We start from the raw sequence: 21,888 nt of genomic DNA, 5'->3' as shown, positions 1-21,888 counted from the left end.
GTGTCATGTCACTCTTGTGTAGATACATTCACATAAAGTGTTAGCATATGTTTTAATACAAATTCATTAATGTGTACGCAGCATTTTAACTCAAACATTTCAAGCACTTATTGGTTAGCATTGTCGCCTCACAGCAAGAGGGTTCCTGGTTCAAACCCAGGGTGGGGAAGCCCTTCTGTGCATGTTCTCCCCGTGTCAATGTGGGTTTTCTCCAGATACTCAGATACAGTTTCCTCCCACAATCCAAAGACATGCAGGTTAATTAGTGACTCTAAATTGTCCATAGGTGTGAATGTGAGTGTGAATGGTTGTCTGTCTCTGTGTGTCAGCTCTGTGTGACAGTCTGGTGACCTGTCCAGGGTGTACCCTGCCTCTCGCCCAATGTCAGCTGGGATAGGCTCTAGCACCCCTTCGACCCCTAACAGGATAAGCAGTTATGGAAAATTAGTTCCCATTAGGTCAGGTACACAGTTACCTTGTAAGAGATCACAAAATTGGAAACAACTGGTTTTATCTTGAACAATATATTGTATTTCATAAGCATATTTATTCAAAATAGTAATTTGACTAGCAACTAAAGTAACAAATGTAGTGCATTTTCCACCACTGGTCAAATCAGTCTCCAAATTTACAGCCTTCAGTATGACAAAAGAGAATTTTATACCAGAAAGGCTGTAACTTTGGAAGTTACCCACTTTACTGACTGAGGTATGGAATACATTTTTTGCATACAACATTTGTTGTTGATTTGTTCACCATTTCTTATATTGAGGTGGTGTTGGGATGGGATCTTTTCTTGTCCAATATCAACAGGAGGAATCATTACAGCAGCCAGTATTTCAATGCACACATGGGAATGTCACTATTGTATTAAGACTTAAAGAAAACATGTACCTCTCCTTTAAGAGAGCTCCTAATAAAACCACAAAATGACTCCAGAAAGTCAACACAAGATTTCCCTGTCAGTTTGCAAATGGAAGCAGATTAAAGGTAATATGCAGCCTCACCAAACAGTACAAGAGCTTCCTCTGATCATTCCCAAAGTCTAAACATATACCATGGTGTCTTGTGTTATTTCCAGAATCAGAGTGATAAATTCCACATTCTGTTGTTTCATTGTTTTTCTTGCTTTCACTAGGTAGGCTCTTTTAATAAAACACAGAACCTCTAATCATTTGGAAAATATATATAAGTGAAAATAGCCTGAGTGGCTTCGCTGATTGAACTCAGAAAGACAGCAAGAGACATGCTTTTTGTCTGCTCGTGTTGTTATGACTGCTTGTAACACACACAGAGCCAACAGACAGAGCGAGAGAGAAATAAACAGTTGTTGTTTGAAAGCTTTTGTTTGCTGTGGGAACACTCTAATTATTTTGATTAGTATTTAAGCATTGTTCAGGCCAGTTCTTCCCTTTTGTCTTTTCCCAACCGGTCTGCTCTCTCTTTTGCTAACAGACATTGTACGGCGGGTTGGTTAGACTACAGATGAATTTGTCTTCTGGGTCTATTCAGTACAGCAGGGATGTTGTGACTCGACAATTCTTGTCTTTCAGAAAATACAGCTTAGAGGAATTGAACTGGCGGCATACTAGCCAAAGTGTATCTATCCCAAAGATGCTTTTTCTCCACATGTTGTTTGCTAGAATATATGTAAGACGTAGAAGTACAGATAGATAAATAGTCAGATATATAGACGAAAATAGCAGCGGCACCACAGAGCCCTATTCTCGGCATGTGTGCTTTATGCTCCCCTAAAATTGTGTGTGTGAATGGTTGTACGTATCAGGCACCTTCCAACAATAATGGCTGCCATGCTAAACGAGAATGATGAGATGTATTGGGGAGGTGATCAAAGGACTACTATTTACAACCACTCTCAGCCTGCGGACTTGACGACCCACTGTAAGCACACTATACTGTACGGGGAATGTCTTCCATCACGCTTTTACTGCCCATCACTGCAGCTGTTAGACAGGGGAGATGGCAAAGCTTTTAGCAGACTGAGATACCGCCCTCGTGCTGGACGGCGTGTATGGGCAATGCCATCAGAAAAGTGAATGACTGGGAAAGATAAGGGGAAATGGAGGCTGGGGAGAGAAAAGAGAAGAGAGGGAGAGGGAGAGAGAGAGAGAGCGAGGGGGAGGCGGCAGAGTGGGGGGAGAGGTTGATGTCTGCCTGCTGGCTGTCAAAGGAAAATGCTTCAGCTAAATGGAAACTGATATCATGCAACTCATTCAAGTTCTTGTGGATAGGCTGGGAGAGTTTGAGGGTGAAACTAAAGTGTGGTGAACTGTAGAGGAGGAGAGGAGTTCTTACCTGGAGCAGCCAGTAGCACCTACGGTGGAAGGTGGGGATGATGGAGGAGTGGACGTAGCAGCCATACAGACACTGGAGAGAGAAAAAGAGGACATTACACTACAGTAAAATACACACAATAGGCTGACCTCTCTGCTGACCATGACAGCTGTGACCTCTGAAACCCTGACCTCTTCCCTCTTTACGTTAACTCCCACATGGACCTGCAGGCAGATGCTCACGCTATTGTTCTCGGAAACAAAGACAGTGACCTGGAAGTGGATGGGGTTAACCGGTCAGCACTGTCCTGGCATTACCACATGATTCCTTCCTTTCTTTCCCTCTTTCCCACTCTTACCCTGTCCTGCTTGGAGAAAGCCCCCTGACAGGATGATTCAGGTGCTCCTTACTCCAACCCCTCATCACCCCGCAGGGCACCCCGGCACATAACTAAAGCACAGTGTTATTAATATCCTTATCGTAAACAGATAATACTGTGCCTGGGGGCTCGTTACCGTGGAGAGAGCTAGGCAGGGCTGATAACACCTCCCGGTATCTGGCAGAGGGGCCAGGAGACATTTTTCACCAGCCGGCAGCAGAGGCAAACGCAACAAAGCATCGTGCAGTGAGGAACAGGAGCGAGGCAGCACTTATCCTCCTCCCCATCCTCTCTCCTCCTTCAATCCTTCTCTGGGAGACCCACGGCCCTGGCTCCCAGGTGACCCAGAGGGATGGCTAGCCTGCTTTTGCTTGTTTACAGCCGCAACAACCCCAAACCCTCAGCAGCCGGGAAACAGGCTGTGATTTTTTGCGATATTTGTGAAAGGTGAGGGTAGGGTGGATTGCACTTAAGACGGGGAGCTTGGCTCTTACAGGAATAAATCAAACAAGCAGGTCGGGGAAGGCTGAGCTCCAATCCACTTTGGTATAGCTCTTTGTTTAGAAATCAGGAGAAACCACAGCTGGGTTGATACACGCACTGTTAGGGAAAGTGTGTGCATGTACAGACATGACACAGCTTCATTATTCAGGAGCCGCGTGTTCAATAAGTTAAGGCAGGTTTCCTCGGGCACTGTAGATGTGAATGGGTAGGCAGTAGGGAAGGGGGCAGGTGTGGGGGAAGGGAAGAGGGAGCATGGGGGCGTTGGGCTACATTGCTTGGAGGACTGTGTGATAAATAGGTGCCTTGAGATGTGTTATGTGCTTGTCTTGTTTAACTAAAACCTAGTTAAAAAGAGCAGGGCCTGCAGAGGAAGTCAGTCTGTATAAACACTCATTTGCCAACATCAAACCATCTGATTAATTATACCAGAGTAGCACTGCACAGCTACACAGACTGGGCACATGGTGAGAGACACATTACGTCGCTAAAACAAACAAACACATCACACAGTTGCACAAACACGTGTGTGTGTGTGTGTGTGTGTGTGTGTGTGTGTGTGTGTGCTGTGTGGGTCCAACACATTCGCACATGTAGACATCCAATGACCACTGCCTAACCTAGCACATTTGGCGCCTTTGGCTCAACCACCCGTCCCTTAAAAATATTATTATCATCTTTTATATTTATTGTATTTATTAAAAAGAAGAACAAGAACTAATTACACAAATAAACAACTCAGCTAACAAACAATGAGTAGCACACAATAAATCTTGCAAATTTTGTCTGGCTTTTGCTGTTTCATTTTTTAACTTTGACTTCTTTTACACTGTCTGTTCAAGGCGGGAATATCACGCCGTTATTCCGCCTCGCTGTTCTTTATAAAAGGTGCAATTGTAGAATGGGAGGACAGAGTTGTCTCGCCTTTAAGTCAGTAGCGGAGGGCCAAATTAACGTCTGCGTAAACAGGATGGGACCACAGACAGGACTGGTGTGACATTCTGATGATTAGTTATGTGTGCAACCCACCAGTGGGACATATGAAGGCAGCCAATAGCAGTTAGCAGCTAACTCAAAGAAGGAAAGCAGCCAAAAATGTCCACAAATTGGAAACACAGGAAGTCCAGGAGCTCATTACCCTCTGAGCACAGGAAGAGATCAGCCGCCATGTTACAGGGACGGTAAGTGATTGTTATTGTTATGTTATGCTGTTGTTATTGTTTAGAAAGTGCTGCCGACACGTGTTATATATCACACTAGAGGCTGACATTGTTGTGTTACATGTCACGCCAATCATGCTGGCTTCCATGATGCCAGTGTGCTGTTTAAAATCACACACAGGGGCGGCATAATGCTGCTGGTATTTGGTTCTGTGTAAAAATGCAAAGGCAGTGTAGAGAAGGGACTTTGCAGTGGCTCTAAAGTGCGAACTCTGAGTAAAAAGGGCCCCTCTTACTTCTTACTTTCTTACTCTGATGCTCTCCAAACACACTCCACTCTACCATACCCATAAATCTCTAGAAGGTTCTGACTGTGATGATCACTTACTGATGAACTAGATACACTAGAGGTGGTCCTCCTACAACAGACCCACTGTTAGCAGCAGATCTTTGTATAATTTTCTCATCATGTTTGATTTTTTGAACATAAGAAAAAATTTAATGAAAAGGTTTTTGGGGTGCATGGAGGGATGAGAGGGTTGGTGGCAATTTAAGTGCCTCCCCCTCTGCAAGGCGCCCTAGGCAACCGCCTTTGTCGCCTATACAGGGAGCTTCACCACTGCCTATGACCAAATTCACAAACAACAAAAGTCACATCAGCTTTGACTCTTCCTCCAGGTGTTCCATTGTTCCACTCACATCTATTGTGAACTGGTTTCAATACTACCGAACTCTGCGTGTGAGACTTTGAGATAGTGAAGGCATGCAGACTTCCTCCCGTTCTTATTTTTTTGCTGTACTCTCATCCATTACAGCTGTCTGAAATAGGATGTATGCCTCCTCCCACTCCCATAGCTCTGCCATCCATTACTCCACGCTGGCAACGGACAGACGCTTCCTCCCACTCCCACAGTGCATTGAACATCACATTACTACAGTCAACTACACTTGCTAGCAGCTCCCACATTTCTACTGTGCAGTTTTGCAAGTATTTATGTCATAAACTGTACTTTGTGCTCTTTTCAGGGATTAGGCAGTTGTGATGCAATACGGTACATTGGCCTGTAAGGCATTAAACTGTTTATGCGTTTCACTTCAGTCATGTGTTGCAATACTTTTGAGAAAGGTGCTTACAAACAGAAATGCTACCATTCTGTCTACTCAGTATTTGACTTTACATTTAAACACCAACACTGATACGACCGTAACTCTGTATTCGCTGCACACAGAAAATGGCTGACTTTTTTTATGCTGCTTGTGTGCTAAATAAGCTTGCTGTCTTGTTAATTCTGATTACGGAGAGTTTATTGATATATCATGGTTAATACTGCTCTTGCCTAAAGCGCTTGGCCCACTGAGAGTGGGCTGTGGTGGCTGTGTGCCGTTGGATGAGGCTATGGCATGCTCCTCAGGATTGACAGGTGGGCCAGTGCAACAGGCCTCTGCGACTCGGGCGACTGGGGAGTGAATAAATTAGCCCCCAGGCTGCTTTCCTCTCCCTCTGTTTACTCCATTTCTCAACCACACAAAGCAGCGTGCCAGACAAACAAGCAGCTTAAAGCATAACACAACTGTTGCACCTGTCAGTACCGATATACAGTAGGCATCAAACACGTTTTGCACACACACGTAAGCTTGTGTGCACCCTCACCCTCCCATCACACTCCCGCCCACTCACACACAAACAGAATTAGACAATGAGTTCTTAAGCAAAAAAACTACACCCACTCCTAAACCGAGAAATATTCAAAGACGCACAGACACGTACTGTTACACTCTCGCACACACCCTCCTGCACACATACACAGACAATCACAATAGACTGAGATAGAAAGGCTGGCCAAGATACTTTTGAGAGCACAAGCACGCCCACATACACAAAGCTCATCATACTCGAGCGCTTATCAGTAATTCAAGACGCATATCAGTTACTGGTGTTTCTGCTGCTCTCTGCATGCTGAGCGTCTGGGTGACAAAGTGACGGCAGCAGAACCATTATTTGCTGTCTTTGGGCTGTGACAGATGACAGCACATCACAGGGCAAGCAATTAAACCATAATTATACACACATACACACATATCCTCTCATTAAAAGTGCAGTTTCCCAGTGTGTAATTTTGAAGTGCTTTTGCATGCTGACACACTGAAAACAGTGAAACAAATACATAGGTGCACTTAAGAGCACACACACATATCCAGACACATGAATATATTATTGGTTTACTGTTGGGGGTGCAAATGAGACACAATAGAACAATGATACATAACCGTTTTTTTTAGAAGTATTCACAAGCAGCATGTCCATAATGTATTCATGCGCTGTCACTGCAGACAGCAGGAAAAAAGAGTTACAGCAACGTGTGTCCTCCAAAGTCAGACACTGATGCAGCAAATTCATTTGGTGTTGTCACTCAAGCAAGCGGCCAAGGCGATGAAACTCTGGCTCGGCCCAATGAGAGGGTATTATAGCCTGGCCTGAACACGCCCCCCCCTTTGGGGTGTTAAAGCGGTCCTGAGCAGAGTAGGATCGCTGTTCACACAGGGCAAGCAGGCCAGACAGCCCGGTGATAAACAGTTGGGCCTAAATAAAGCCTTCAGATATAAAGGCAGGGCCACCACCGGTTACCTGTCCTGCCTCCGGAGGCCACCGCTGCCCCTGGCCTGCCTGTTGCCCTGGCGACACCTCACTTACATTCATCCATCATGGCTGACAGGTGTCAGGCACAGCTAGAGATGGGTTAGCAAAATGCAAAGTCGGCGGTGGCAAAACTGGCAAGCAGACACGCAGTGACAGTGAGACTGAGAGAGAGGGGGAAACTCTCATTAGACCATAATGATGTGTGAAGACAGTCCTAATCAGAGCGTGGCACCTTATTTATGTTGGCAATTTGCTGTTTTCCTGCCGTGATGCAAACATCTTACTGTCAGAGGCTGCCACACATTCGTCTGTCGGTTGTCTGTCAGGTCCGCGCGCACACACACACACACACACACGCACACACACACACACACGCACACACACACACACAGACACACACACACACGGACACAGCAATATGGTGCATGCATGGACAACATGCCTGACACTCTTTCTCCCTTATTTTCCCAATGAAGCCCCCAGAATTTTTTCATAGGGGTGTCCAGACCGGGCTACTGAAAATCTTGACCATAATTGAATTTCAGTAATTTGCTTATGCTGTTGAAATATATAGTCTAGCTGAAAACTATGCCAATGGAAGGGTCATGGAATTGCATACTGATATACTTTGGTTTCTTATCTGACAGTTTATATTACTAATTATCTGATGTGCATAGATTAATACCAGTACAGTTAACATTTTGAGTTCCACAACAATCTTGTTTTGAACGGTTTTAATGTGTTATATATCAATATAAGTGATTCGTTGTTCTTAAAATAGACTGGTTGTTCTCTTCCGTAAAAAGACTAACATACAATTTTAATTTGAAGGAGTACACTGATTGTAATGAACTAAACATTTACTGGAAACAAGCCTTCTTAAGTATAAGGAAGACTGGTGGTTACCCATACAACCCATTTTCATTCAGATATCTTGAGGTTCGAGTTCAAGGGACCCCTTTAAAATTGGCCGTGTCAGTTTTTCCCTCGCCAAAAATTAGCCCAAATTTTGAGCGCTATTTAGCCACCTTCCTGACAAGCTATGCCGACATGGTTGCTACAAATACATGCTTTAGGATGTCTAGTTTCACAAGATACCACTACCTTCCTAGCTTAAAAACGAGTGCACCACAGCCTCTTAAAGACAGCAATATATCAGCCTTATATATCAAGGGTGTCATGGCCCCTCCTTGCCCACCTTGTAGGCGCCACTGCCATGTCCAGCTCCTAATTTCCATCTATTATCACATACCTCCAGCCATCTCTTTCAGGTGTAGTTTTACCACTGACTCAACTCATGTGTCCTCTGATGTTTCCTTGGCCAACATTTGTTCTCACATATCATCACTCTAGGTATGAATAATCCATAGTCGGATCTTACATAAATTTTTCAGCTCTCGCTGTATTGAGTGACTTGCTTCGCACTATTATACAGTTGTTGACATGGACATCCACCTGGTAAAGTCACTTCTGGCTCACTGCTTCATTAGAGGGAATGTATCATTTTGTGTGTGTGTACTTCTGCGTGTGCTCGTGTTTGCATATGTCTGTTCACATGGATGCCTGGGGCAGGTGATTCAGCCTGGGGCACAGCAGCATAAATAGAGCTCACGCAGCAGCCAATCAGGCGGTACTATCAAACCCCATTCGTGGAGGGAGCGCAAAATCCATACTCAATAGAGATTCATGGACCATGCAAGATTCAAGCTACTCTGGCCATTGACAGCATCCATGATGACTATTGATCAACCAACGATTTCTGGCTCTATACAGACGTGATTAGATGACTTACGGCTGAAAAGTGCCACTTCCAGTTTGGAGGATGAGCTCATTTTCGACTGATACCGTAATGCTCTGCATTTCACCTGCTGTCTTTACAGTCAGCCGCTCTGCTCCGCTCTCTCCCAATCGTTCAGCGGGAATCAAATTATCTGTAGTGTCTGGTATGGTGGCACTATGCCCAGAATGCTCATAATATACAGTATCTCTCTTGCATTTTGGATTCAGAGAGAAATGCACAGCTCCTGTATGTTGCTGGCACAATGACTGTGGGTTTTATGCCAGCGAATGCTTTCTCTATTAAGATTCTTCTCCTTCTTTATACCCCTTTAAATAAGCCACTACTTGTAAAGTTGTAACAGTATAATTCTTCAGTGCATCTGAAGACTTAAGCAACGGTTGATGAGACATTATACATAATAAATCAAAAGAGGCTTAGATTTATCTCCCCAGTCCTCTCCGTCGGACCAGCTGCAGCCTCTAAATCAGTCAAAACTGAGCGGGCTACAAAATGAATTGGCAGGCTGCGCCCGAGCTGAGGGGGAAAAAAAGGAAAACAAACCTAAATTCCTCAACAAAGCAAAACAAATGATGCTCTGGAAAAATGCATGTGTTATGGAAATGACCGGCTCTAAAAATAGCATGCTCATTGTAAAATAAACACAAACAGTTGATAAACAGGCCCTGAAGAGGAGAATTAATTAGCCACGCTGGACGCGTAAACACAGCTATACATCAAGTTCAAGAGGAAAACAATAACAGGGCTGAGGCAGTTAGAGAGAAACCCCTGACCGCTTGCCACACCAAAAGCCCTGCGAGAGGAAAGAGAGGAAAGACATTTCAGGGAGGAGAACTGCGGTGATGAAGTCGGGTATACGAGTTATATACCGGGCAGAGGGAGAGACAAGAGCAGAATGAGAGACAGAGGACAGAGAAGAAGAATAGAGACAGAGAGATAGACGAGGGGATGTGGGGTTTACAGCCGCGCTTTTACACGTGCCAGAGGAAGCTCATGCACATGCCCATGCACGTCTGTCTCTCTGACTGAAGACACGGTGTCTGTTGATGCTAATGCTAGCCAGCTGGGCTCACGGCCAAAGGCATTAAGTGGAATCGAATTCCACCAAACTAGCTTTAATCAGCAGGTTTTTAAGGTTAGAATTACTCTCCCTCTCCTCCAGCCCGCTGGCCAAGGTTAAAGCAGACACCGGCAGGGGCTGGGCTCAGCTAATGGGATGGAAGGGTGGCATGGGGCCTACGGCATGCCACCATGCACCAACACACACACACACTGACACACACAAACACTGACACACACAAACACTGACACACAAAGGCGCAAACACAGCTACATAGTGTGGAGTTGCCAAGTCACACCTGCAAATAACAATAATGCACACACCTGCAGAAATACAAACACAAGCGCACATATATGACAGTCAGGGAACAATGCATCCGTACTCATGTGTTTATGTATGAATGAATTATTCTCTTCCATCATATATATATATACAGTTTTGCCTTGAGTTTATCAATTCCTTGATGTAACAAGCCATAAACAGGTTCAGAGTAAAATGGATGCAGGCTATATATATATGATATAGATGTATTGTGCTTTTCCTTGTTTTCTGTCATATAAATATATTGTTACAATATCAGATGTTCATATTAAACATGGCCCAAGTTTCAAAAAATTAGATAAACATATGTAAAACTAATTCTGTGAGCAAAAACCTGTCTCCAGCGTTGTTTCCTACATGTTCTAGTAGAAACCAAAAATACATTATGAACCTGAAAATGAGCATAATAGGTCCTCTTTAAAGGCTTAAGTGTCTGTGTCTGCATAAAGAAATCATATTTATGCATCCTATAATGTTTTAGTGAACAGGATCCTGTGACTAATGGATTTAGTATACACATGAATACATAAAATGAATTAAAACATAAAAAAAGTCCATTAGGCAAACTTCACTTGACCAGGTATCTGTTAGTGTAGCTACATTTGTTCTGAATGTAGCTTTGAATAACGACCTATTCACATAAGTAACAAGACTGTCGAAAACCCTACCACAAAAAGAGAGGTAAAACTGTTGGACGAGTGAATATATCAGGCTGTTGTTTTTTTTCATACTTCACAAAGAGCCAGCAGAGGCCTTGCCTTGACCTCAGCCTACAACAGCAGTCAAAACATTGATGCCTGTCAACAAAGGAAAGCTCAGGAAACCTTGCAGCGCTTCTGTCAGCTTCTCAAAAGTCAAACTGTGTTTCTATAGTACCCACACCATGAGCAGAGGCCTAAACAGCAATGGTAGCAAATGTTCTCTTTCCAATTTCACTCACTCGGGCTTTCATTTTTTTCCTTATCTTTCCCTCTCCTCGACTGACTTTGCTCCGCACATAAGAAAGTGGCCTTACTTTGGAGATGTGCTACAGATTAAATTAGCTCAAGTCAAGTCTTTGTTTTTGAAATGCTAATGGGCTGTCTCGCAAATTTGTGTTTCGAGTCTCTGCATCTTGATAAAGCAAAATAGCTTTAGTTGAAAGTCTATGTGAGGAGATCAACAAATTATCCTAATGTGGGGGACGACAGGTTACAAATGGATGTTAAGTATATGTGTAAAAGGTAAAATGGAAACCAGTCATTATCTCAAGACACCGCTTCCTTATCAGCCAACCTTTGAGCCGACCTCTAGATTGCCTGTCTAGAACAGACATGTAAAAAATGTCGAGCTGTAAAAGAGTAATGAGCATCTGTTTGCATTAGGAGCCCCGGAGCTATCAACCACGACAGGCACTTCATTCCATTAAAAGATGGAGTAATGGATACAGGAATCAGGTTACTGTGCCACACTTTAAAGGCATGAGGTCAAAGGTCAGGTTTTACTGTCATTTTTTAGTGGGAGGGAAACAGCTGAGTCTAAGGAGACTTTCCCGTATGAAGTCACCATCGCAATTTGTGAAACCCAAATGCATGTGCTGGAGAGTGGCCAAAGGGATATCAACACAGAAGATGGATATGAATTCACCTGTACATGGGATGGAAACAGGGATGGAGGGGGAAGAGAGTGACAGGTAGAGCTGGGTATCATTTGAAAGATTACCAGTGACCTTAAAACGATATTGATGCCAATGAAGTACTTTATTCCACACCCATAATACGAACAAGGTGGCAAAAGCTTTGGAACCATCTTGGCATGCTGAACTGCCAACTCCATCAAACATGCCACGCTCGACTACACCACATCACAGACGGTGCTACTGCAGGAGTGTGAGCTCCACATCAGGGACGGTTGTGAAAGTCTGGCAGGCTGCACACACCCAGTGACAGGGCTAACTGTTAGCATCACATGGCTAACATTAATGTACAGTTAACAGGTTTAACAACAGAGCTGATCTGTTGCTGGATGTGTTAGCTCATGCTAACCGGGCAGGCGGTTAGACGCTGGGGCTCCAGAGACGACAACAACAGAAAGTTTGCTGTTCTGCAAGAGAGACGGGACACTCTGACATCAGACCCCCGGCGTAAGAAAGATCAAATGCAGGTATCGTTGAAATTTCAATATTACTTGGCACTGGGTTGAATACCTTAAAGCTATCGAGTACCAATCCCCAGCCCTAGTTACACATGAAACTACAGTATGTACCAGCTGAGGAGGGAAAAAAAATCCCCCAGGAAAAGTTCCTTTTCTTGACATTGTCCTCAAAAGCTCAGCTCCTATCCGGCCCTCAAGGCATGTCCTGTATTTGAAATTAAATAATTAATAAAAGCATCACATGGCGAGGCTGCTGCTGCTGCTTAATAAACATAGATGGCATTGTTTGAGTCTGTATGACCGCCCATTAACCTTCCCTTGTGTTAGCTGAGGTAAGGATAAAAGTGCCACTGTGTGGAGAAGGGGAGCACGTCCTCTGCATTAATGAGAGCAAACCATCCAACCCACTGTTTCCCCCTAAAACACACACACACACACACATACACACACACACACACACATAGACACAGACACGGTGGAGACCTGCTGAAGATGACATCACAGGCTCAGCCTCCCTGCCGTGGGTTATGCCAGGCAGACATGCTGCCTAATTGTAAGAGAGAGCTCAGATTTGTAATGCTCCACAGTTCTGTTAGGGCTGATTAGCGGAGGCTCACGGCTTCTCCCCCTGCCGTGATCTATAGGCACTCCAAATTTCCAATATCTCCGGTGTGAGCAAGGAAGAGCTGAGAGAGACTGTAAATCATGACAAGTCCTACTGAGCGGAGGAGAGGGGGAAAAAAAAAAAAAGCATGGATGGAGGGAGAGGGAGAGTGAGCAACGGAGAGATATTCAGCTTGTATGGAAACATGAAGGGGAAGAGGAATGGAGAAAATTATTGAGGGAACGAGGTGATGGGAGACGGAGTGGTGCACATATAGAGGAGAGAGGAGCACACATCAGGGAGACATGAGAGAGTTAGGGAGGAAAGAAGAGAGGAGAGGAGAGGAGATATGATTACCAAGAAAACAGCAGGAAAAAAAATTCCCGCCGGGGAGAAAGAGACAGAGAGTGTGGAGCAGACAAAGAGGAGAAAGAGCATGGGGGGAAGAAAGGGAGTGGGAGGACAGAGAGACACAGAGAGAGAGACAGAGAGAGGAGAGGATAGAATGAATGCTAACAGGGAGCCCAAACCCAGTACTGAGGCTTTATCCTTCACAGGCGGAGGAGCAACAATCGCAAACACATTTTCTCTCGCCCTGGCCCTAAGAGAGATAAAAAAGCAATTTGTATTCTATTCCTATTCAGCGTCGCTTGGCCTGTTTCTCTGCCTGCATATTTGTAAACACAGCTTTGTCAGAGCAGCTTAATCTTCCCAACACAAACACAGACTACAGGAAGGAGGGGCGAGGAAAGGGTGAGGAGGGGTGAGGAGGGGAGAACAGTGATGAGGGGAGAGGAGGGTAAAGGACGAGTGAGAAGGAGAGAAGGAGGGTGAGGAAGGGTAAGAGGGTGAGGATGGGAGGAGAGGCTTGTGGAGCAACAGCGGGTCATACAAGAGGCTGGGCAGGGCATCGCGGATCAGAACTCGTTTCCGTCTCTGCTGTCATGGGATGCCCCCGTGTCAAACTCTGAAAGTCCCTCTGTGTGACGTACAAACATACACACACACCATTGGTTGACCCATTCCCCTCCTGTCGTCTCTACCCACGGCTGGCCTGAAGTCCAACAGGCCGGATTACTGACAGAAGCAAAAGAATAAGCATTCCTCATTCCTCATCATATGGCCTGGATGTGACAGATGGAAGAGGCGGGCCCTTTTGCTTCCTTAACTGTCCCCATGCCTCTATTTAGTGCTTATGCTGCACATTTAGCCTGTCATGGAGCTTACAGGCATGCACTTCCAGGTTTCAGGGGAACTTAAGTCCACGTTTGGTCCAGGCCAAATCACGCAGTCCTGTGGAAGGGAAAACACATCACTGCGACCGACTATACGTTAATGCAGAGAGACTGAAATAGAGAGAGAGAGGGGACTTGGAAGTGGCGATCGTCTGGGTGCACATTCGCTCACAGAGGCGTGAAATTAGGCAGAGCGACACCTGCCATTACGCATTGCATTAAAGCGCGCTAGGTTCACCCCACTCTTTGGCCTTCCGCAGCGCTCTGTATCTTTCTCTCATTCTATTTCTCCATACTGTGGAATCTCTTTATTATGGCCCAGAGTGCCCAATTAAAGACTGATAGCTGCCCCCATCCACTCCCAACACTGCGGGGAAGATGGTGCTCCACTTCAGAGCACGGCAACAACCTTCATCAGCTTCTGTGCACTTTCGCTTCTGTCCCCAATCTCCTTGCCCCGCCTCAGCACCGACAGCACCCAGCACTCCCAATTTGGACAGGCTGGCTCAGCGGCGGGATTAGCAGGATTGAGAACAATGACAGAAATGACATTGATCATGGAGGTGCTACGGAAACAGCAGCCAGCTCACCCAGACTGTACACTCTGTCTCCTATGTCATATCCCCTGTGCAGAGCTGCAACTTTATAACATATCAACCAAAGTCATTTAAAACAATACTACTACTACTACTACTAATAATAATAATATTAATAAGGTAGGCTGTGGAGATCATACGTGCTATTTCGTAGGCAACTGGATTTGCTTGAGCTTCGTGAAGACGTTTTGCCTCTCATCCAAGAGGCTTCTTCAAAGGCTTCACTGAAGAAGCCTCTTGGATGAGAGGTGAAACGTCTTCAAGACACTCAAGAAAGTCCAGTTGCCTACGATATAGCACTTGTGATTACCATGGCCTAGATGATTGAGAATCTTCACCGACACGTAGGCTGTGGAGCCATTTTTCTGTTAATAAACATACAATTGAGTTTGGGTCAATCAGGGTTCAGCATGACACTGGAATTAAGAAAGTGTTCTGGGGCTTGCAGCTACATAGATAACCAGACTGACAAGGGGAGAAATCAGCCTATACCTTTAAAAACAACAACAAAAAAACTGCTGAGTCTTCTTATTTATTATATAGTTGCTAGGCAAACACTGAATCACCTGCAAACAGCAACCTCTTCAGTTGAAAAGTGAAGCCAGCACAAAGTGCCAAAAACTGCAGTTCCTCTAATGGCCACTTGGGGCTGGCTCCAAAAGCAAGTCAATCTCCACAGTCTCCTATGTTTACAGCAGAAATAAACATGTTTGCAGCCTGGTACAAAAAAGGTTTTGGTCTCTGGAGCTAATTCCACTATTCATGACAACTGTATGGGGGGGGGGGGGGGGGGGTTATATAACTTGCCTACCTACATTTTATTAAGGCTAAAAGTGACACATATCTAAGGGTGGTACCACTTTCAGTGACAGGCTGTCTGCGAGGTGTCAACACAGTCTATGAGTAAGATCAACCTCTTGCTCCTAAAGCTCCAAGTTCTACTCCAAATATGGTCACTTCTGCCTCCAAAAAAACTCAAGATGGCACAACGGCCATAACGCTGAAATCGAGGCTTCAAAAAGAGGGGGTCCACAAACCAATTGGTGATTGCTACATCATTATTTTTACAGTCTATGATCACCTGACCTTAGCTCAACCTTTATTTTGCTGTTAAGTAAATTCAAAGATCTGCACCTTTTTTAGATAGTAGCTAGTTATCGTACCCAGTAAATAAACATCTGCATACCAAATGGGCAGGTGAGTTATGTAAGTCTTGCTCTGCAGAGTGGAAAAATGCAAAGTGCTCAGCAAAGCAAAAGCAGCGAACAGAAATCTTCACTCTCATGTAAAACTATTACAAAAATCTGCCCCAGGCTGCTAAAAAGCTCTCTGTCTGATCGGGACCTCAGTGAGGCACGTACAGTATTGACAAAATGTTGCTGGAGTGCCAAGCCAACTTTATACCTTGTTTGTTACTGCCATGATTTCAACAAGTGTTGACCCAAGACAGTGTGTCCTTTGTGGAATATTAATCCTTCTGTATTCCACTTTATATGAGCATAATAGCCAAAAAACTTTCACTTTGCCAACCCATCATACTTCTGACTGTACGTGTGCGGGGAGACAGAGAGCCCTGCAGACAGACACAAAGCCAAGCCCACAAAAGACAGATTTGGAGAGACGGGGATTGCCACAAACAGACAGAGAGACAAGCAAAGAAAGACAGGGAGAGCCACAGACACACAGCAGGCAGATGGAGGAGCCTGAGAGCCCCCGGGCAGCCCTGTGATGAAGACAGTGGGGAAGGCAACTGAGGGAGTCCATGTTATGTTCGGATTGTGATGAGGAAAAGGAAGGGGGGGCCGGTTGGTTATAGGGGTGGGGTAGGCAGACAAGAGGGAGGGAGTGAAAGAGAAAGAGAAAGACTGAGAGAGAGAGGGAAAAATCAGCCAGTGAGCCAAAAGAGGGAAAGGAAAGCAAATGAAAAGTGACACTTTAATTCAGAGGGCTTCTTCTGCCTGAGTTATTATGAGATGTTTGTAAGCTGGCTTGTTCATGCATCTCCCCTGGCCTCGTGCCTGGCTCCCTCTCACTGAGGAGACCTGTGGCGCTAACCTGTCTTTATCTGAGCTGCACAGCAGGGGACAGCACTCTGCCACCATCCTCTGCTTTGATCCTCCCACTTCCACCATAGCTGCCTCACTGCCTCCCCCCTCTCGTCCTCCCTCTCTTATTCCCTCCTCCTCCACCATCTCTCATATGCAAAATGTCTCTATGTGTCCTGTTGCTGCTTTGATATGGCCAAAAGTCCTCCATACTCCCTCCACTCTTAATTAATTGCGACTAGTCTAATCTGGAAGGAGAAGGTTAGCTTTTGCTTCACAGAGACACTTCTGGACACAGCGGTGCACTAGAGCTACATAGGGAGATAACTACTGAGAGGAGGGAGAAGCAGAGAAAACACATTAAAGGTATACTGTGCAGGGTTTTCCTAAGAAACAATGTATAGACTTATACAAAAGTAATCCCTCTCATTCATCACATATAGTGTATGGTGGCCAAGATGGTCCGAACAAACTGTATATCCAAAACGCCTTACAAATTCGGAAAGCACAAGGGCATTAACAAAAACAGAAACGCAAAAAAGCCACAATATAAATGCAAAACCCACAACAAAAATGAGCATCAACAGATGTTGACAATATGACAGACAGATAGGCAGAGTACAAAAATATGAAATTATACACGGTGAACAACATGGAAATGAAGCTGTCGCGAAAGTTCAGTCAGGAAGACAATACTTTTCATGCTAAGGCTGAAGGTTTCTTTCTCACCCTGCCATTCACTCCTTGCACGTATGCCAACTCACTATCTCTAGGCGATTGTCTGGGTGGGTCGACTGAGTCATCAGTTGATTCACAATCAGCCAGTAGCGTAGCGACAAACCTTCTCTGTCAGCCTATTATCTTACTGCTCCTCATTTTAAATATGGTTATTTCTCTGCTGTAGCTCTTTCTTACTGCTGTTGTGCGCGCCCTCAACCTACGCATTACCACCTAGTCTTTACAGATTCATCAGCCTCATATGTCTCAGCTGTCAGCAGCCTCAGAGTCATCAGCTAACACCACCACCACCACCACCACCACCATCACCACCACCACCACCAGTGTCTAGCCTCCATGGGGGATTTATCCTGCTGCTGCTCAGATGTCCCTCGATCACAAAATATCTCCCTCTGATGTCCAAGAACCAATGACGTCTGTTAAATCTTAATCAGCACAAATCTGTTAATCTGTATGCTCATATTTCGTATTAAATATTATCCTCACTTCATTCTTCTGTCTCCTCTGATAGAAAAAAATGTTGTCAGTTTTTGTCATTTAATTTCGTTATGGGTTTTGCATTTGTGTTTTCTGTTCATGCACTTGTGTTTTTCTAATCTGCAAAGCGTTTTGGATATGCAGTTCGGTCGAACCGTCTCAGCCACCATACTTACGACCCACTGTAAGTGTGTAGCGGTGTATTTATCTGCAGAGGCTTAGCCTTCTGCCTGTATTATCTTTATTTTTCTTATTCTGCTATGTTCGAAACGTTCCTGGGCACAGCGCACGGACGGGGTCAGGACTTTATATAAAGGTGTTGACCAAGGTAGCAGCATGCATCCAAGAGGAAGCTATGAAAATCGTGGACACAGCACCAAAAAGAATATACTCACATTAAGCGTCAGAACACAGAACTCGTTTCAAATCGAGAGTCAATCCGGCGTTGTTCTTTCACTGTCAAAAGATGGGTATGAAGAACTATACTGAGATAGCCTGTTTTCTGTTGGACAGGAAGGTTCTGGCTTTTGGCTTAGTTAATTTGCTAAAGTATCTGCTTTCCCATTACAACAAATGTAATGTTGATACAATAGTAGCTTGTAGTGTACGTACAGGCAGTGTAGGGAGAGGGGGCTAAGTTTGGTTGTTGTGTTCACTGACAGTAACTGACAATTCCTGCATAATACACCTTTGAATAGAGTGAACATATGTGCATGAAAAGGAGATACACATAGATATAAAGAAAGCAAGAGACAGACATTGAGAATGAGAGGCCCAAGGAAACAAGCACAAGGAGGGAAAAAAAGGGACTGAGACTGAAATGATTTGACATTCCGGCTGGGCAGAGCTTGGTGTTTGAAGATGGGAGCCTGACCAGGGTATGTGATTTCAACTGTAGGAGAGGGGAGGCCACGAGGGCTGTTTTGGGCCGGGGCAGCAGCTAGGGAGCAGACAGATAAAGGAGACAGACAGATAAAGGAGGCAGACAAATAGAGGAAGGGAATTACAGGCACACACAGATACATGGGCTAAAACGTACCTGAAGTACCAGACAGGTACAACCTGGCAGCCAAAACAGACAAGGAAGGAGGAGGGAGGGGGTGGTAGAGGAGGGGGGCCTGAATGTAGCAAATTCAATCAGGCAGAGCGATGCACACACACATATACAAATACAAGTACAGCCAGACAGACAAGAACATGGATAGATGCACTGTATGAATGCACAAAGGGGGTGTGATGAGAAATGTAACAGTAAAGCAGAAAGGGAAAAAGGACCCAGAGCAAAGTCAAAGTGAGAATGAGAGGGAGAGAGGAAGAGAGAGAGACAGAGACAGACACAGAGGTGGTGTTGGGGGGGTAGTAAGTTGGAGTGCCGACAGGTCTCCAGAGGTTGTAATATATAGCATCGTTTCAATCTCTCAACAGCAACTACAGCCCTCCTTTTTCATATCCTTCCCCAGTCTGAGGACAGAGAGATACTTCTGTCCTTCGGAGGCAAAATCGGCATTCAAGATGATATAATGTGCTCATTTTTTGACATTATATCCCCAAATCTGGATGGTTATTTGTGGCTGGATGTGCTCTCCGTCCCCATTCTCTCCTGAAATCTCAAGGTTACTAATGGTAAAGGATGGATATGAAATGCCAACGTCAAACGCGTTTCTATGTTTGTCTTGTACTGTTTCCCAACTCCCAGAGAGGTTCGAGACCGATGGTTGATTTATCTGCTGCATGCGCCATTAATCCTGCGACCATGCATGCCTCTGCTGAATAATTGATCTCTGTGCTACTGTAACTAAATCCGTCAAAACAATGACACCCCACCTCCTTCTCTATACCTTCACTTCCTCTTTACCTCTCTCCTCACCACCGCCTTCTCATACCTTTGTTATACTCCAGTTGTTCTAAAACAAATAAATCTGTTTTCACAGTTTTCTGCCCAGTAGAATTGGGGATGTGAAGGGTTAGGGATAGTTGGATTGGTGTTTTATCACCACTGTTAGGTGTGTGACACTGGTGTTCAACCACCAGAGGGAGTTCCCCCCTGACTGTGTGTACAGGGATTCGGAGAGAGGAAGCCCAGCCACTTGCCCAAATACACAAAACAAAAAATAAAGATGTAGTTGACAGGATAATCTGACAATGCCAACACCTCCACTGTAAAGTCCTGGCAGCCAAGTGAGTGGGGCTGAGAGCAGCAGTGACCTCCTAAGGTGATCAGCTCTCAGCTCTCTGTCTAGACCTCAACAAACAGCTGCTCTGTCTGGAGCAGAAGGGGAACAATGACCCTTAATTTATGTCCACACGCCTCCCTCCTCCCTCCTTCTGCCTGTCTCTTTGACTTGTTTTTGCATACTGCATTTAAAGTAATAAGTACAGTATCTCCTTGAATGCCACAGTGCTATAAATCAAAGGAAAATAGACCTGTCATCTTAGTAAACAATGCATGAGACCAGTTATCATTAAAAACAAAAGAGATCTGGAGGAGGCCTGGCCGTGCATACGGATGAGGACGGGACCAATCTACCGATCTCCTTGGCTTGCCCTGAGCTCCTGGCCCACACTGGAGGTACACATATGCACGTACACACACCTGAGCAAACAGAAGTTATGCAAGGGAATTGGATCCCGAAGACAGTGAAAGATGTTGATTTCCTCAGACCTCGAAGCACGGATAACGGGCTTCACAAATAACAGTTTGATTATGATATTTACGCCGTATAATGACTTCAATATGACAAATAGCGTGCGATCACAGAGTCATTCAATCATAACATGTTGGTCGAAGTGACATTAGAAAGATTTAGGTCAGCTCTGAAAATGAGCTCCGCGTTCGATTGCAGAGACGACATTGTTCAATGTCACGACAGTGCCATGAAAATTTAGCGTCATTTGTTATGTAGTGCCATCAATGTTTATGACAGCCAATCCATCGTCAAGTAAGCTGTATGTCAACCTTTATGTCAGCTTTATGACACATGGATTGCATGAAATGTCGTGGAATGTCATCTCTGTGCTCCCAGGCACCGGGGCACATGTGATGGATACAACGCTTGCAAAAAAAAAAAAAAAAAAAAAAAAAAAAAAATCACAGTCTTTTAACACATGTTTGCAGAGCAGAGTTCAAATGCCCTTCATGTTAATGAGGCGCCAGTGTTCCCGCGCCCCTGTGTAAGGTGGCAGGCGGACGGCTCCCGGCAGAGATTTGCATGCAAAGCTGCATATCCTCCTTCCATAGCAGGGGCCCCTTAGGTGTAACCGAGTGGAGGTTCCTGGTGGCTCCCTGCCCTCTCCCTGCCTAAATGAGATTGGGCTGGCGTCCCCCTCGTCTCTGTGTGCACACCTCCCCTTGCTTTTCCAAAGGGAGCACAGACACAGACGCTGCAGCGAGATATAGAGGTCAGCAAGACAGAGACGGGGAAAGATAGACACGACAGAGAGAGATAGAGAGACAGAGGCCTTTAGTCAAGAGACTTGGACTAACATTTACCCAGCTGCTGATTTCATGACCCGTGATGAATACTGCAGCCGGAGTTTTAGATGATTCCTCCTCTCGCTGATGATGACAGTAATAGAGACAGTCTCCTCCTAGAGCTAAAAGTTACTCTAAAGATGCCACAGTTTGAGAGCGATTGCTTCAACCCATTAGCTAAAACAAGGTGTATCCCTAAGTGATACTTCACGAGAATGAAGATGGCCATACATCTGTGTATACAGTACCTACAAACAGGCCTCCAGCACTAGTTGTGCTGTACAGTAATAGGCTTTGGCGAGGCCCGTAAAGTGCTGCCACTGCATTTTTAGAGTGGGTAGAATTGCAGTGCTACAGAGTTCATGAAGGGGAATCTTGGAAGAGATGGAAAAAAAAGTCTGTGCAAACTAGAGTCTATGTCTCAAGTCTTCTTTAA

At 45.0% G+C, this 21,888-nt stretch overlaps 1 protein-coding gene across 1 annotated transcript in view; it reads right to left on the bottom strand.

Annotated features, from left to right (window-relative positions):
• The window catches only part of camta1a (calmodulin binding transcription activator 1a), a 929,980-nt gene that overhangs the window by 78,669 nt on the left and 829,423 nt on the right, over positions 1-21,888 (bottom strand). Inside the window, exon 6 of the mRNA XM_050064291.1 lies at positions 2,317-2,388. Coding sequence (XP_049920248.1) covers positions 2,317-2,388 — 72 coding nt within the window. The remainder of the gene's footprint in view (positions 1-2,316; positions 2,389-21,888) is intronic.

Source organism: Epinephelus moara, chromosome 16, assembly GCF_006386435.1.
Source record: "Epinephelus moara isolate mb chromosome 16, YSFRI_EMoa_1.0, whole genome shotgun sequence".
NCBI lineage: Eukaryota > Metazoa > Chordata > Actinopteri > Perciformes > Serranidae > Epinephelus > Epinephelus moara.
The sequence above is the reverse complement of the archived record's forward strand: the minus strand, read 5'-3'. Positions and strand labels throughout refer to the sequence as shown.